Below are 16,513 nucleotides of genomic sequence, written 5' to 3'. Positions count from 1 at the left end.
TTAAGTAGACGGTCTGACGTCACCTCGTTTGAGGGTTTTAGCTAAAGTACTTCAAAATTTTCAGTCACGGGTCAATAATGTACGGATATTGAAAGCATGTCTATCTAATACATTTAATGACAAACCATCTAACTACTTAGGTAAACATGTGAATTACCTGCGCAGGTGTATGGCGAACTAGTTACCAACACCTGCGCCGAACGTTGTGCAACAGGCAATTCATATGTTTACCTAAGTAGTTAGATGGAGATTAATATGAGGAAGCTGCAGCCTACATTCAGTGTACTACAGTACCCATAATGCACTATTATTATTACGACAAGAGCCAGTACATATGAGGAGGCAGCAGCCTACATTCAGTGTACTACAGTACCCATAATGCACTATTATTATTACTACAGGAGCCAGTACATATGAGGAGGCAGCAGCCTACATCCAGTGTCAGTTTGAGGATCTGAACAGGAGGAAGGACACTAAAGAGATCTACACCCACTTCACCTGTGCCACCGACACCAAGAACGTTCAGTTCGTGTTCGACGCCGTCACAGATGTCATCATCAAGATCAACCTCAAGGAGTGTGGACTCTACTGAGGGGGAGCAGGAATCTTCAGGTCAGTGACCTTTGACTTGTGGAATTCCACCCTCATGTATTTTTTTGCTTTATTGAGACAGCAGGAAAATAGATACAGTGGGGCAAAAAAGTATTTAGTCAATCCTTGTGAAGACTTACAGAAAACGTTTGACCTGTGTCATTGCCAACAAAGGGTATATAACAAAGTATTGAGAAACTTTTGTTAATTACCAAATACTTATTTTCCACCATAATTTGCAAATAAATTCATAAAAATTCCTACAATGTGATTTTCTGGAGAAAAAAATTCTCATTTTGTCTGTCATAGTTGACGTGTACCTATGATGAAAATTACAGGCCTCTCTCATCTTTTTAAGTGGGAGAACTTGCACAATTGGTGGCTGACTAAATACTTTTTTGCCCCACTGTATAGGAAAGGCTAGCAGGGGGATTGAACCCACAGAAAGGCTAGCAGGGGGATTGAACCCACAGAAAGGCTAGCAGGGGGATTGAACCCACAGAAATGCTAGCGGGGGGATTGAACCCACAGAAATGCTAGCGGGGGGATTGAACCCACAGAAAGGCTAGCGGGGGGGTTGAACCCACAGAAAGGCTAGCGGGGGGGTTGAACCCACAGAAAGGCTAGCAGGGGGATTGAACCCACAGAAAGGCTAGCGAGGGGATTGAACCCACAGAAATGCTAGCGGGGGGATTGAACCCACAGAAAGGCTAGCAGGAGGATTGAACCCACAGAAAGGCTAGCAGGAGGGTTGAACCCACAGAAAGGCTAGCAGGGGGATTGAACCCACAGAAAGGCTAGCGGGGGGATTGAATCCACAGAAAGGCTAGCGGGGGGCTTGAACCCACAGAAAGGCTAGCGGGGGTTTGAACCCACAGAAAGGCTAGCGGGGAATTGAACCCACAGAAAGGCTAGCGGGGGGATTGAACCCACAGAAAGGCTAGCGGGGTGATTGAACCCACAGAAAGGCTAGCAGGGGGATTGAACCCACAGAAAGGCTAGCAGGGGGATTGAACCCACAGAAAGGCTAGCAGGGGGATTGAACCCACAGAAAGGCTAGCAGGGGGATTGAACCCACAGAAAGGCTAGCAGGGGGATTGAACCCACAGAAAGGCTAGCAGGGGGATTGAACCCACAGAAAGGCTAGCAGGGGGATTGAACCCACAGAAAGGCTAGCGGGGTGATTGAACCCACAGAAAGGCTAGCAGGAGGATTGAACCCACAGAAAGGCTAGCGGGGTGATTGAACCCACAGAAAGGCTAGCAGGGGGATTGAACCCACAGAAAGGCTAGCGGGGGGATTGAACCCACAGAAAGGCTAGCAGGGGGATTGAACCCACAGAAAGGCTAGCAGGGGGATTGAACCCACAGAAAGGCTAGCGGGGGGATTGAACCCACAGAAAGGCTTGCGGGGTGATTGAACCCACAACCATGAGGGCTCTAACATGTCCTTGCTGTGAGACCTGTTAGGGTTTGGCCTCTAAGGAGGTGACAGGGAGCTTCAGGTTAGTGACCTTTTGAACTTTGTACATACTGAATCACTGTAGATGTACACCTGTTATTGGTTAAAGCTGCAGAAGCTTTTATTCTTTTTGGGGCATTTGGGTAATATCTGAAAGGACTGGATAGTCCGCAGAATGCCAAGATGTATGTTACAGATTCTTTGTCCTCTTGATTGTTAGATTCAGTGGCAGCATGTGTAGGTGTTGTAATGAAAATTCATGAGGGGGTGTGCTTCATTGGGATGTTAGCACAACTTGGATTCATGAGGGGGCGTGCTTCATTGGGATGTTAGCACAGATTGGATGCAGTCATAGATATAGTTTTTTTATAATGGTTCACTTTTATCCTCTCTCTTTCTCTTCTGTAGGTGTCTGGTGGACCGTGAGCCTCATGGAAGGGGGATGAAGATATGAGATGACCTGGGACATTTGCATTAGATGATCGTGGAAGTAGAAGAAGATTATGGAAAGTAGAACCAGCGATTGAGACTGTTGGTTGCAATGCTGAATACAGCGGATGATGAATACTGCATTTTGGGATTGTTTCCGTTTTTACCACTTTTTTTTTTTTTTCTCCATGTTTCTCCATGTTTTTTCTCCAACCCTCTGATACACTGAGCTCAGGACAGAACTGAACTGTGGGGTAAACCTTAAGCAGTGAAATGAAATATAGTCACTGTGACTTCTATGGGAACTGCCAAGTCAAACTACAGAATACTTCTGTTTTTACTTCCAGATAATTTACACTGAACAAAAATATATAAACGCAACATGTAAAGTGTTGGTCCCATGTTTCATGAGCTGAAATAAAAGAACCCAGACATTTTCCTATACGCACAAAAAGCTTATTTCTCTCAAATTTTGTGCAGAATTTTGTTTACATCCCTGTTAGTGAGCATTTCTCCTTTGCCAAGATAATCCAACCACCTGACAGGTGCGGCATATCAAGATACTGATTAAACAGTGTGATCATTACACAGGTGCACCTTGTGCTGGGGACAATAAAACATCAGTCTAAAATGTGCAGTTTTGTCACACAACACAATGCCACAGATGACCCAAGTTTTAGGGGACTGTGCAATTGGCATGCTGACTGCAGGAATGTCCACCAAAGCTATTGCCAGAGAATTTAATGTTAATTTCTTGTCTCCAACGTCGTTTTAGAGAATTTGCCAATACGTCCAACCGGCCTCACAACCGCAGACCACGTGTGAACCACGTCAGCCCAGGACCTCCACATCTGGCTTCTTCCTCACCAGGATTGTCTGAGACGAGCCAGCCGGACAGCTGATGAAACTGGGGGTTTGTACAACCTTCTCAGGGAAGCTCATCTACGGAGTCTTGACCTGACTGCAGTTCGGCGTTGTAACCAACTTCAATGGGCAAATGCTTACCTTCGATGGCCACTGGCCCACTGGAGAAGTGTGCTCTTCACAGATGAATCCTGGTTTCAACTGTACCGAGCAGATTGCAGAGCCAGCCAGACAGTATAGCGTCTTGTGGGCGAGCGGTTTGTTGATGTCAACGTTGTGAACAGAGCGCCCCATGGTGGCGGTGGGGTTATGGTATGAGCAGGCATTAACTACGGACAACAAACACAATTGCATTTTATCGATGGCAATTTGAATGCAGAGATACCGTGACGAGATCCTGAGGCCCATTGTCGTGCCATTCATCTGCCGCCATCACCTCATGTTTCAGCATGATAATGCACGGGCCCCATGTCACAAGGATCTGTACACAATTCCTGGAAGCTGAAAATGTCCCAGTTCTTCCGTGGCCTGCATACTCACCAGACATGTATCGACGTGTACAACAGCGTGTTCCAGTTCCCGCCAATATCCAGCAACTTCACACAGCCATTGATGAGGAGAGGGACAACATTCCACAGGCCACAATCAACAGCCTGATCAACTCTATGTGAAGGAGATGTGTCGCGCTGCGTGAGGCTAATGGTGGTCACACCAGATACTGACTGGTTTTCTGATCCACGCCCCTACCTTTTTTTTAAGGTATCTGTGATCAACAGATGCATATCTGTATTCTCAGTCATGTGAAATCCATAGATTAGGGCCTAATGAATTTATTTATATTGACTGATTTCCTTATATGAACTGTAACTCAGTAAAATCTTTGAAATTGTTGCATGTTGCGTTTATATTTTTGTTCAGTGTAGATGGAGTGGAGTGATGTTTTTATGGCATTTGGTTGATTTAACCAACAAATCACACAGATAGTAGAAATTATCCTTGGTTGTGTCCCAAATGGCACCCAATCCCCTATATAGTGCATTACCTTTGACCAGAGTAGTAGTGCACCATATAGGGGAATAGGGTGTCTTTGGAACACATCCCTTCTCTCCATTCCAGTGCTCCCATCTATAGATTGACACAATACTGGTATACACTGAGTGTACAAAACATTAAGAACAACTTCCAGGTATTGAGTTGCAACCCTTTTGCCCTCAGAACAGCCTCAAATTATTGGAGAATGGTGTCGAAAGCATTCTACAGGGATGTTGGCCCATGTTGACTCCAATGCTTTCCACAGTTGTGTCAAATTGGCTGGATGTCCTTTGGGTGGTGGACCATTCTTGATACACACGGGAAACTGTTGAGCTTGAAAAACCTCAGCAGCGTTGCAGTTCTTGACACAAACCTGGCACCTACTTATATCTGAGATATAAGAAAGATCAGCAAACATTTACAGTACCAGCCCAAAGTTTGGACACACCTTCTCATTTAAGGAGTGCTTTATTTTTACTATTTTCTACATTGTAGAATAATAGTGAAGACATCAAAACTATGAACTAACACATATGGAATCATGTAGTAACTAAAAAAAAAATGTGTTAAACAAATTAAAATATATTTTAGATTTTAGATTCTTCAAGGTAGCCACCCTTTGCCTTGATGACAGCTTTGCACATTCTTGGCGTTCTCTCAACCAGCTTCACCTGGAATGCTTTTCCAACAGTCTTGAAGGAGTTTCCACATATGCTGAGCACTTGTTGGCTGCTTTTCCTGCACTCTGCGGTCCAACTCATCCAAAACAATCTCAATTGGGTTGAGGTTGGGCGATTGTTGAGGCCAGGTCATCTGATGCAGCACTCCATCGCTCTCCTTCTTGGTCAAATAGCCCTTACACAACCTAGAGGTGTGTTTTGGGTCATTGTCCTGTTGAAAAACAAATTATAGTCCCACTAAGCGCAAACCAGATGGGATGGTGTGTCGCTGCAGAATGCTGTCGTAGCCATGCTGGTTAAGTGTGCCTTGAATTGTAAATAAATCGCTGATAGTGTCACCAGCAAAGCACCCCCACACATCCTCCTCCATGCTTCACGGTGGGAACCATACATGCAGAGATCATCCGTTCACCTACTCTGCATCTCACAAAAACGCGGCGGTTGGAACCAAATGTCTCAAATTTGGACTCATCAGACCAAAGGACAGATTTCCACCGGTCTAATGTCCATTGCTTGTGTTTCTTGGCCCAAGCAAGTCTCTTCTCTTATTGGTGTCCTTTTAGTAGTGGTTTCTTTGCAGCAATTCGACCATGAAGTCCTGATTCACGCAGTCTCCTCTGAACAGTTGATGTTGAGATGTATCTGTTACTTGAACTCTGTGAAGCATTTATTTGGGCTGCAATGTGAGGCTGGTAACTCTAATGAATTTATCCTCTGCAGCAGAGGTAACTCTGGGTCTTCCTTTCCTGTGGCGGTCCTCATGAGAGCCAGTTTCATCATAGCACTTTATGGTTTTTTGCGTCTGCACTTGAAGAAACTTGAAAAGTTCTTGACATTTTCCGGATTGATTGACCGGGAAAATGTCTTAAAGTAATGATGGACTGTCGTTTCTCTCTGCTTATTTGAGCTGTTCTTGCCATAATATGGACTTGGTCTTTCACCAAATAGGGCTATTTTCTGTGTACCACCCCTACCTTGTCACAACACAACTGATTGGCTCAAACGCATTAAGAAGGAAAGAAATTCCACAAATTAACTTTTAACAAGGCACACCTGTTAATTGAAATGCATTCCAGGTGACTACCTCATGAAGCTGGTTGAGAGAATGCCAATAGTGTGCAAAGCTGTCATCAAGGCAAAGGGTGGCTAATTTGTAGAATCTCAAATATATTTTGATGTAACACTTTTTTTGGTTACTACATGATTCCATATGTGTTATTTCATTAGTTTTGATGTCTTCGCTATTATTCTAGAATGTTTCATGGTCTGACAAACACCTCTCTAGCTTTGTCACCTTTCACCACAGATGAGGAAGTGTTACATCGGCGGTGGATTAAGATGCATCCAAAGCAAAAACATATCCCTAGCTTAAACTGACAGGTTTTTAAATGATATTTGTATTTTCTTATGCTAATTCATTTTCCACTGGGGTGTGGACATCGACCTTAGGTGGTTAAATCTTTTCTCTTGCCCATTCACTCTCTGAATGGTACACGTACACAATCCATGTCTCAATTATCTCAAGGCTTAGACATCCTCCCCTTCATCTACAATTATAACTTTCACCTGGTCAGTCTGGTGGAAAGAGCACGTGTTCATAATGTTTTGTCTACTCAGTATAGGGCGAAGGACCAAAATGTAACTTTTTTTTATATATAATCTACACTTTGTTGCATTCGTTCACTGAGTTAGATATCTCATTTAATTTCCTGTAAAACCATGTCTTTATGACGTGTTGTTTGTATGGAGTTGTTCAAACTGTCTTTTTCATTTGGGATTTCTTTATAAAATCAGATTCCATCTATAAGTAGTGTCCACGCTCTAAAGATGGATCGGGAATTAATGTGACAGATTTGACGTGCACCTAACTCTTTCCGTTTTAAATCGGCCATCTTTTATCACGTTTTTTCCTAGGCTACATTCTTATTTAAAGTCCTGTCTAAACTTTAACATGAGAGATTTTACCTAGGCTACGTCCTTATTTGTTCTTTCATTTTCCAAAACTTAAATTACAAATGGACCACTTTGTATTGAACAGTATTTTTATATGTTAGGACTCTTGTTCACTACGGCACATTATTGTATAATATTGATCATTGAATATTGATTATTGTCAAGTGAGATTAATACTTGTATCACACCACTTTATAATACAATACTTATTGATTTATCTGAATGAAAGACAATTTTGGAATTCACATCTTGATATTTTATAGCCTTTATAATTAATTAAGCGATGTATTTTATCCAAAGTGTATTAAGAATGAACTGACCAATGAACTAGATCAAGTGTGTAACAACATTTCTTTTTACAGAGGGGAAAGCTGTGGTCAGAACCCCACTACATGCCTTCTTCACTTGCAGAAATTTAGTTTTTCTTATCCCGTCTTGTTCTACGGGAGGCAGGAACAAATGTGATTTAGTTCAGTTTAGGCAACAAATGTGATACTAAGCAAGTAACTCCTGGAAAGGTTAGGTTATGGGTTGGGTTACGTTTACATAAGAAACATGACGGGTTCGGAACCAAGGAGAACTCCACTGAGCATTTATTTTGTCCAGAAAACAGTTTGTCAAATAGCCACGAACTATCTGGGTTAGAGACTGTCATGGCTTCCGCCTCGGTCACCTTACATTCCAGGGTCATATTCATCAGGTACCAAACGGAATAAAATACACTGAAACAGGAAGGAAGGGACTACCTGAAGTTGTCCAATAAGAAACACTCTTTTATTTTATTTTTTTGTAATTTTTTTTCCCCTGTTGCCAAATGTTGTTTTGCTATGTTTTGAAACGGTGTGCACTAATGAATACAACCCTGTAGATGGATCAGATGAGGTGGTCACATTATACTTCTGGTTCAGGTTGACTTTGTTCAGATGTGTTACTATTAACTCTATTAAATGATGGCACTTCAACTCTCTGCTCTATTTTTCTATCCTTGGTTGCATCCTAGATGGCACCCTATTCCCTTGTATTACTTTTGACCAGGGCCCATAGGGAATATGATGCCCTTTTGACCAGGGCCCATAGGGAATATGATGCCCTTTTGACCAGGGCCCATAGGGAATATGATGCCCTTTTGACCAGGGCCCATAGGGAATATGATGCCATTTGGGACACATCCCTTGTCTTCATAAACAACACAAGGGCTCCCGAGTGGTGCAGCGGTCTAAGTCACTACATCTCAGTGCTAGAGGCGTCACTACAGACACCCTGGTTTGATTCCAGGCTGTATCACAACCGGTCGTGATTGGGAGTCCCATAGGGCGGTGCACAATTGGCCCAGCGTCTTCCGTGTTAAGGGGGGGGTTTGGCCCAGGGTAGGCCGTCATTGTAAATAAGAATTTGTTCTCAACTGACTTGTCTTGACTAGTTAAATAAAATAAATAAAACCACCAGCTGATGGTAAAGTGTGATGTGATTCCCATGTTCACAAGTCGTTCAGGTTCTCTATGTAATAGTATTAAGTACAACTCAACTGTAGTCATCACAGTGTGAGTCTGATTCAATTGTATCTATCCAAGGCGTTTGGTCCGTCCACTCTGCTCTCATATCACAGGTCAAGCAGAAGAGGAATAGTAGCACTGTTGAGGTCAATTCAGAAAGTAAACAAAATTCCTCATTTTTCTCTTTGAAGAGAATTGGATTTAGAATTGAAATGTCAATGAACTTCATGAATTGACTGGAATTTAAATGGAATTGACTCCCAAGTCTAAATGATAGTGCTGCAAACAACAGTTTGTTTTTTCTGTGTCAGTACTGTCTAAAATCGGTGTCTGGTACGGTCTGTGTAATCTGTATCTGGTACAGTCTGTGTAATCGGTGTCTGGTACGGTCGGTGTAAACGGTGTCTGGTACGGTCGGTGTAATCGGTGTCTGGTACGGTCGGTGTAATCTGTATCTGGTACAGTCTGTGTAATCGGTGTCTGGTACGGTCGGTGTAAACGGTGTCTGGTACGGTCGGTGTAATCGGTGTCTGGTACGGTCGGTGTAATCGGTGTCTGGTACGGTCGGTGTAATCGGTGTCTGGTACGGTCGGTGTAATCGGTGTCTGGTACGGTCGGTGTAATCGGTGTCTGGTACGGCCCTTGTAATCGGTGTCTGGTACGGTCGGTGTAATCGGTGTCTGGTACGGTCGGTGTAATCGGTGTCTGGTACGGTCGGTGTAATCGGTGTCTGGTACGGTCGGGGTAATCGGTGTCTGGTACGGTCGGGGTAATCGGTGTCTGGTACGGTCGGTGTAATCGGTGTCTGGTACGGTCGGGGTAATCGGTGTCTGGTACGGTCGGTGTAATCGGTGTCTGGTACGGTCGGTGTAATCGGTGTCTGGTACGGTCGGGGTAATCGGTGTCTGGTACGGTCGGTGTAAACTGTGTCTGGTACGGTCGGTGTAATTGGTGTCTGGTACGGTCGGTGTAAACGGTGTCTGGTACGGTCTGTGTAATCGGTGTCTGGTACGGTCGGGGTAATCGGTGTCTGGTACTGTCGGTGTAATCGGTGTCTGGTACGGTCGGTGTAATCGGTGTCTGGTACGGCCCTTGTAATCGGTGTCTGGTACGGTCGGTGTAATCGGTGTCTGGTACGGTCGGTGTAATCGGTGTCTGGTACGGTCGGTGTAATCGGTGTCTGGTACGGTCGGGGTAATCGGTGTCTGGTACGGTCGGGGTAATCGGTGTCTGGTACGGTCGGTGTAATCGGTGTCTGGTACGGTCGGGGTAATCGGTGTCTGGTACGGTCGGTGTAATCGGTGTCTGGTACGGTCGGTGTAATCGGTGTCTGGTACGGTCGGGGTAATCGGTGTCTGGTACGGTCGGTGTAAACTGTGTCTGGTACGGTCGGTGTAATTGGTGTCTGGTACGGTCGGTGTAAACGGTGTCTGGTACGGTCTGTGTAATCGGTGTCTGGTACGGTCGGGGTAATCGGTGTCTGGTACTGTCGGTGTAATCGGTGTAAACTTCAGTTATCAAAAACAAGAGTACAGAGAAGTCTATCCAACTTTATTTTATGTCTCTACACCTCAAAAATAAGAACAAACGTAATATTCAAAACGTTCTCTTTCTCACAGTAAGATATATTGGTCTGGTCAAAATAGAGTTCGGTCTATTCTTATTTAGTCTAAGCTTGTGTCTCACAATACACAGTTTATGCTATTAAAATAGATTAAATTAGAAATGGATGACAATTTTCAAATATCTGCTGTTAACTTGGTAACTTTTTACAAGTTAAAGAGAAACAGCAGGAGACTACTGAAGGTAAAACAAATACACTAGCTTCAGGGGGTTTTAAAGGGACATTACACAATATAAGTGCCGTCCAAATGCTTCACGCCAAGGAGCATTTTTTTTTGTTATTTTTTTTTTACAACAAAAATGTTAAATGTTGATACTACTGTTTTCTACCCAATGGACTTGATGATGATGATGATGTTGTAGTAGAGGGATGCATCCGAGGAACCCAGGGCTCGGTGGTGGTGACGATGACAGCAGATAAACAGTTGTCTACCAACTGTCCACCTCCTCCAGCACAGTGCCTAAATAAAACCAAGGAGTTGGGTGATGGAAGTTCTGGAGAGATGAAGAAAAAAAGGAAGTCCATTTAATATGTCACTTTTTTAACATTCATACATTATTTTTTGGAAAAACATTTTTGGGAGTGTTATAGACCAATCATGTCTGCACATTCAGTTTTGTTTTGGTCCCCTAAACTGGAACAAAAGGACACGCTCCAATACTGCAATGCCTCACAGCTGCTCTAATATAGGAGGGACAGGGATAGGGTGGAGATGGAGGGACAGGGATAGGGTGGGGATGGGGAGGGAGGGACAGGGATAGGGTGGAGATGGGGAGGGAGGGACAGGGATAGGGTGGAGATGGGGAGGGATAGGGTGGAGAGGGACAGGGATAGGGTGGTGATGGAGGGACAGGGATAGGGTGGAGATGGGGAGGGAGGGACAGGGATAGGGTGGAGAGGGAGGGACAGGGATAGGGTGGAGAGGGAGGGACAGGGATAGGGTGGAGATGGAGGGGACAGGGATAAGGTCGAGATGGAGGGACAGGGATAGGGTGGAGATGGAGGGACAGGGATAGGGTGGAGATGGAGTGTGTCAGCAGATGGTCTGTCCACAGCCGGGCCTTATTACAGTGTGTCTGCAGATGGTCTGTCCACAGCTGGGCCTTATTACAGTGTGTCAGCAGATGGTCTGTCCACAGCCGGGCCTTATTACAGCGTTTCAGCAGATGGTCTGTCCACAGCCGGGCCTTATTACAGTGTGTCAGCAGATGGTCTGTCCACAGCCGGGCCTTATTACAGTGTGTCAGCAGATGGTCTGTCCACAACCAGGCCTTATTACAGTGTGTCAGCAGATGGTCTGTCCACAGCCGGGCCTTATTAGTGTGTCTGCAGATGGTCTGTCCACAGCCGGGCCTTATTACAGCGTGTCAGCAGATGGTCTGTCCACAGCCGGGCCTTATTACAGTGTGTCAGCAGATGGTCTGTCCACAGCCAGGCCTTATTACAGTGTGTCTGCAGATGGTCTGTTCGCAGCCGGGCCTTGTTTCAGTGAGGCCACAGGACTAATGTCGGTCCTACATGATTTCCTGTTCAGCACTGAGGTGTGTGCGTGTGTCAGGCAGTAATACAGGCCTGTCATACTGTACCTTCAGTCAGGAGCTGCTCAGAACAGCCCGGCGTCTTTTAGGTTGATTTTGATGACGTCTGTGATGGTGTTGAAGGCCTGGTTCACGTCCTGTGTGTCTACAGCGCAGGTGATGTGGGTGTAGATGGGTTTCTCCGCCTGCCTCAAGTTCAGAGACTCAAACTGCATCTTCACGTGGTCGCTGGCGTCTTCGTATGTGTTAGGCCCTATAGGGAGATAAGAGAGCTGTAAAAACTGATCAGAGACTAGTTGCTGGCGTCTTCGTATGTGTTAGGCCCTATAGGGAGATAAGAGAGCTGTAAAAACTGATCAGAGACTAGTTGCTGGTGTCTTCGTATGTGTTAGGCCCTATAGGGAGATAAGAGAGCTGTAAAAACTGATCAGAGACTAGTTGCTGGCGTCTTCGTATGTGTTAGGCCCTATAGGGAGATAAGAGAGCTGTAAAAACTGATCAGAGACTAGTTGCTGGCGTCTTCGTATGTGTTAGGCCCTATAGGGAGATAAGAGAGCTGTAAAAACTGATCAGAGACTAGTTGCTGGTGTCTTCGTATGTGTTAGGCCCTATAGGGAGATAAGAAAGCTGTAAAAACTGATCAGAGACTAGTTGCTGGTGTCTTCGTATGTGTTAGGCCCTATAGGGAGATAAGAGAGCTGTAAAAACTGATCAGAGACTAGTTGCTGGCGTCTTCGTATGTGTTAGGCCCTATAGGGAGATAAGAGAGCTGTAAAAACTGATCAGAGACTAGTTGCTGGTGTCTTCGTATGTGTTAGGCCCTATAGGGGGATAAGAAAGCTGTAAAAACTGATCAGAGACTAGTTGCTGGCGTCTTCGTATGTGTTAGGCCCTATAGGGAGATAAGAGAGCTGTAAAAACTGATCAGAGACTAGTTGCTGGCGTCTTCGTATGTGTTAGGCCCTATAGGGAGATAAGAGAGCTGTAAAAACTGATCAGAGACTAGTTGCTGGCGTCTTCGTATGTGTTAGGCCCTATAGGGAGATAAGAGAGCTGTAAAAACTGATCAGAGACTAGTTGCTGGTGTCTTCGTATGTGTTAGGCCCTATAGGGAGATAAGAGAGCTGTAAAAACTGATCAGAGACTAGTTGCTGGTGTCTTCGTATGTGTTAGGCCCTATAGGGAGATAAGAGAGCTGTAAAAACTGATCAGAGACTAGTTGCTGGTGTCTTCGTATGTGTTTGACAGAGGGTATAAGAGGGAGTTTCTTAATGTGTTTTAATTGAGTGAGAAAGATTTCAATGTATTCATTTTTTTAGTATGTATATTATTTTTATTTAACCTTTTATTTAACTAGGCAAGTCATTTAAGAACAAATTCTTATTTACAATGACAGCCAAACCCGGACGACGCTGGGCCAATTGTGCGCAGCCCTATGGGACTCCCAATCACTGCCGGATATAATTCAGCCTGTATTCATTCATCACACACGGTGAATAAACTCAAACTGAAAGGTCAAAAGGTCATGGAAAACATATTTTTTTGCCATTTGGGACTCAGAGTAGGACTCACCATCGTAGTCGGGGAAGCAGACATTGAGGTGGACATTCTTGATCTTCTCCTGGAAGATGTCCTTCTTGTTGAGGAAGAGCACGTGGATGGTGTCCTCGAAGAACCTGTGGTTGCAGATACTGTTGAATAGATGGAGAGACTCGTGCATGCGGTTCTGAAAAGAGTAGAGGACAGAAGAGGAATGAAGGATGTCGCAGCCGTCGTCGGGCTACTGAACAGTCGAGATCAACCTCCACTAGCTAGCTGCGGTCACACTAGCTGGTGAGGTGTGCAATATGGTTGAGCCATATCAGCGTCTCTCATCTGTACCCTCCTTTTAGTTTAGCTTTGAAGTGTGTGTGTGTGTGTGTGTGTGTGTGTGTGTGTGTGGTGTGTGTGTGTGTGTGTGGGGGGAGTGTGCGTGTGTGTGGAGGGAACGTGTGTGTGTGTGGGGGGGAACGTGGGGCACTCACCATTTCCTCGTCCTCCAGCAGCACCAGGTCATACGCGCTGAGGGAACTACAGAACAGGATGCAATGGACGCCCTGGAAACAGTGGATCCACTTCTTCCTCTCTTCTCTTCTGCCACTCATATCAAACATCCTGTCCGTTAGAGAGACACAACAATCAATCAATTATAAAGCCCTTTTTACAGGAGAGGAGCGGTCAGTAACTCCAGTACAGTATCATGAGCTCCTCCACTGTGTGCTTTTTACACATAGTTGGTGTATATGGTGAGAGCGTGGCACTTGCAATACAAAGATGGATGGTTCAACTCCAGCAGGAATCACATACGGTACAGACACTACTACGTTGCCACGGTACAGACACTACTACGTTGCCACGGTATAGACACTACTACGTTGCCACGGTATAGACACTACTACGTTGCCATGGTAAAGACACTACTACGTTGCTACGGTATAGACACTACTACGTTGCCACGGTATAGACACTACTACGTTGCTACGGTATAGACACTACTACGTTGCCATGGTAAAGACACTACTACGTTGCTACGGTATAGACACTACTACGTTGCCACGGTACAGACACTACTACGTTGCTACGGTATAGACACTACTACGTTGCCACGGTATAGACACTACTACGTTGCCACGGTACAGACACTACTACGTTGCCACGGTACAGACACTACTACGTTGCCACGGTAAAGACACTACTACGTTGCCACGGTAAAGACACTACTACGTTGCCACGGTATAGACACTACTACGTTGCCACGGTATAGACACTACTACGTTGCCACGGTATAGACACTAATACGTTGCCACGGTATAGACACTACTACGTTGCCACGGTATAGACACTACTACGTTGCCACGGTATAGACACTACTACGTTGCCACGGTATAGACACTACTACGTTGCCACGGTATAGACACTACTACGTTGCCACGGTATAGACACTAGTACGTTGCCACGGTAAAGACACTACTACGTTGCCACGGTACTGACACTACTACGTTGCCACGGTAAAGACACTACTACGTTGCCATGGTAAAGACACTACTACGTTGCCACGGTATAGACACTACTACGTTGCCACGGTACAGACACTACTACGTTGCCACGGTACAGACACTACTACGTTGCCACGGTACAGACACTACTACGTTGCCACGGTACAGACACTACTACGTTGCCACGGTATAGACACTACTACGTTGCCACGGTATAGACACTACTATGTGCCACGGTATAGACACTACTATGTTGCCACGGTATAGACACTACTATGTTGCCACGGTATAGACACTACTATGTTGCCACGGTATAGACACTACTACGTTGCTACGGTATAGACACTACTACGTTGCTACAGTAAATATGGAAAAGGAGGACTGAGCACGCCCCCATTCTCATCGACGGGGCTGTAGTGGAGTAGGTTGAGAGCTTCAAGTTCCTTGGCGTCCACATCACCAACAAACTAACATGGTCCAAGGACACCAAGACAGTCGTGAAGACGGCACGTCAAAGCCTATTCCCCCTCAGGAGACTGATTCGGCATGGGTCCTCAGATCCTCAAGAGGTTCTACAGCTGCGCCATCGAGAGCATCCTGAATGGTTGCATCACTGCCTGGTATGGCAACTTCTTGGGTTCCGACCGCAAGGTACTACAGAGGGTGTTGCGTACGGGTACTATAAGGTACTACAGAGGGTGTTGCGTACAGCCCAGTACATCACTGGGGCCAAGCTTCCTGCCATCCAGGATCTCTATACCAGGCGGTGTCAGAGGAAGGCAATAAAAATTGTCAGACTCCAGCCACCCTAGTCATAGGCTGTCATCTCTGCTACTGCACGGCAAGCAGTACCGGAGCACCAAGTCTAGGTCCACAAGGCTTCTTAACAGCTTCTACCCCCAAGCCATAAGACTCCTGAACAGCTAGTCAAAGGGCTACCCAGACCCCTCTTTTATGCTGCTGCTAATCTCTGTTTATTATCTATGCATAGTCACTTTAACTCTAGCTACATGTACATATTACCTCAATTACCTCGACTAACTGGTGCCCCCGTACATTGACTCCGTACCGGTACCCCCTGCATATAGCCTCGTTATTGTTATTTTACTGCTGCTGTTTAATTATTTGTTACTTTTATTTTACATTTTTTTACTTCACACTTATTTTTCTTAACTTCTTAAAGCATTGTTGGTTAAGGGCTTGTAAGTAAGCATTTCACTGTAAGGTCTACACCTGTTGTATTCAGCGCATGTAACAAATAACATTTGATTTGATTTAACACTGCTACGTTGCTACAGTAAACACATTACTTCAGCAGCCATGTCCCAACAGTAGCTAGTGAAGCAGAGGCGATTTGGAATCACGCTCTCGTTAAGACGTAGCCCTGCCTTAAGTTGGGCTGTGTTTACAGAGACAACCCAATTCTGATATTTTGCCCAGTTATTGGCAAACGAGCTGATCTGATTTGGTCAAAAGACCAAGTAGTGAAAAATAATAACACAATCGGGCTGTCTGTCTAAACACAGCCTTAGACTTGTAAGCCCAAATGCTGCTTTCAGATCACAAGGATTTTCTCTTGGTCTAATGCAAGGCTCTCCAACCATGTTCCTGGAGAGCTACCGTCCTGTAGGTTTTTGTTCCAACCCTAATTTAGCGCACCTGATTCTAATCATTAACTGGTTGATAAACTGAATCAGGTTAGTTACAACTGGGGTTGGAGCGAAAACCTACAGGACAGTAGTTCTCCAGGAACAGGGTTGGAGAGCTCTGGTGTAAACCTACAGGACAGTAGTTCTCCAGGAACAGGGTTGGA

The 16,513-nt window shown here is 45.1% G+C and overlaps 2 protein-coding genes across 4 annotated transcripts in view; one reads left to right on the top strand and one right to left on the bottom strand.

Annotated features, from left to right (window-relative positions):
• Positions 1-7,972, top strand: part of gnai3 (guanine nucleotide binding protein (G protein), alpha inhibiting activity polypeptide 3) — a 73,146-nt gene extending 65,174 nt beyond the window's left edge. The window contains exons 8-9 of the mRNA XM_045692881.2: positions 402-612; positions 2,461-7,972. Coding sequence (XP_045548837.1) covers positions 402-592 — 191 coding nt within the window. The 3' untranslated portion in view covers positions 593-612; positions 2,461-7,972. The remainder of the gene's footprint in view (positions 1-401; positions 613-2,460) is intronic.
• A 2,061-nt stretch (positions 7,973-10,033) lies between these two features.
• LOC106566369 (guanine nucleotide-binding protein G(t) subunit alpha-2-like) overlaps positions 10,034-16,513 on the bottom strand; it is a 28,509-nt gene continuing 22,029 nt past the window's right edge. For 2 of the 3 annotated variants that reach the window (XM_082959816.1, XM_082959815.1), the window contains exons 7-10: positions 13,690-13,819; positions 13,238-13,391; positions 11,714-11,918; positions 10,034-10,621 (exon numbers count right to left, since the gene is read on the bottom strand). In XM_082959816.1, coding sequence (XP_082815942.1) covers positions 11,731-11,918; positions 13,238-13,391; positions 13,690-13,819 — 472 coding nt within the window. In that variant the 3' untranslated portion in view covers positions 10,034-10,621; positions 11,714-11,730. Of the gene's footprint in view, positions 10,622-11,713; positions 11,919-12,794; positions 12,842-13,237; positions 13,392-13,689; positions 13,820-16,513 lie in introns of those variants that run through there. The other variant, XM_082959817.1, reaches the window with a different exon arrangement.

Source organism: Salmo salar, chromosome 13 (genome assembly GCF_965601325.2).
Source record: "Salmo salar chromosome 13, fSalSal1, whole genome shotgun sequence".
Classification (NCBI taxonomy): domain Eukaryota; kingdom Metazoa; phylum Chordata; class Actinopteri; order Salmoniformes; family Salmonidae; genus Salmo; species Salmo salar.
The sequence above is the reverse complement of the archived record's forward strand: the minus strand, read 5'-3'. Positions and strand labels throughout refer to the sequence as shown.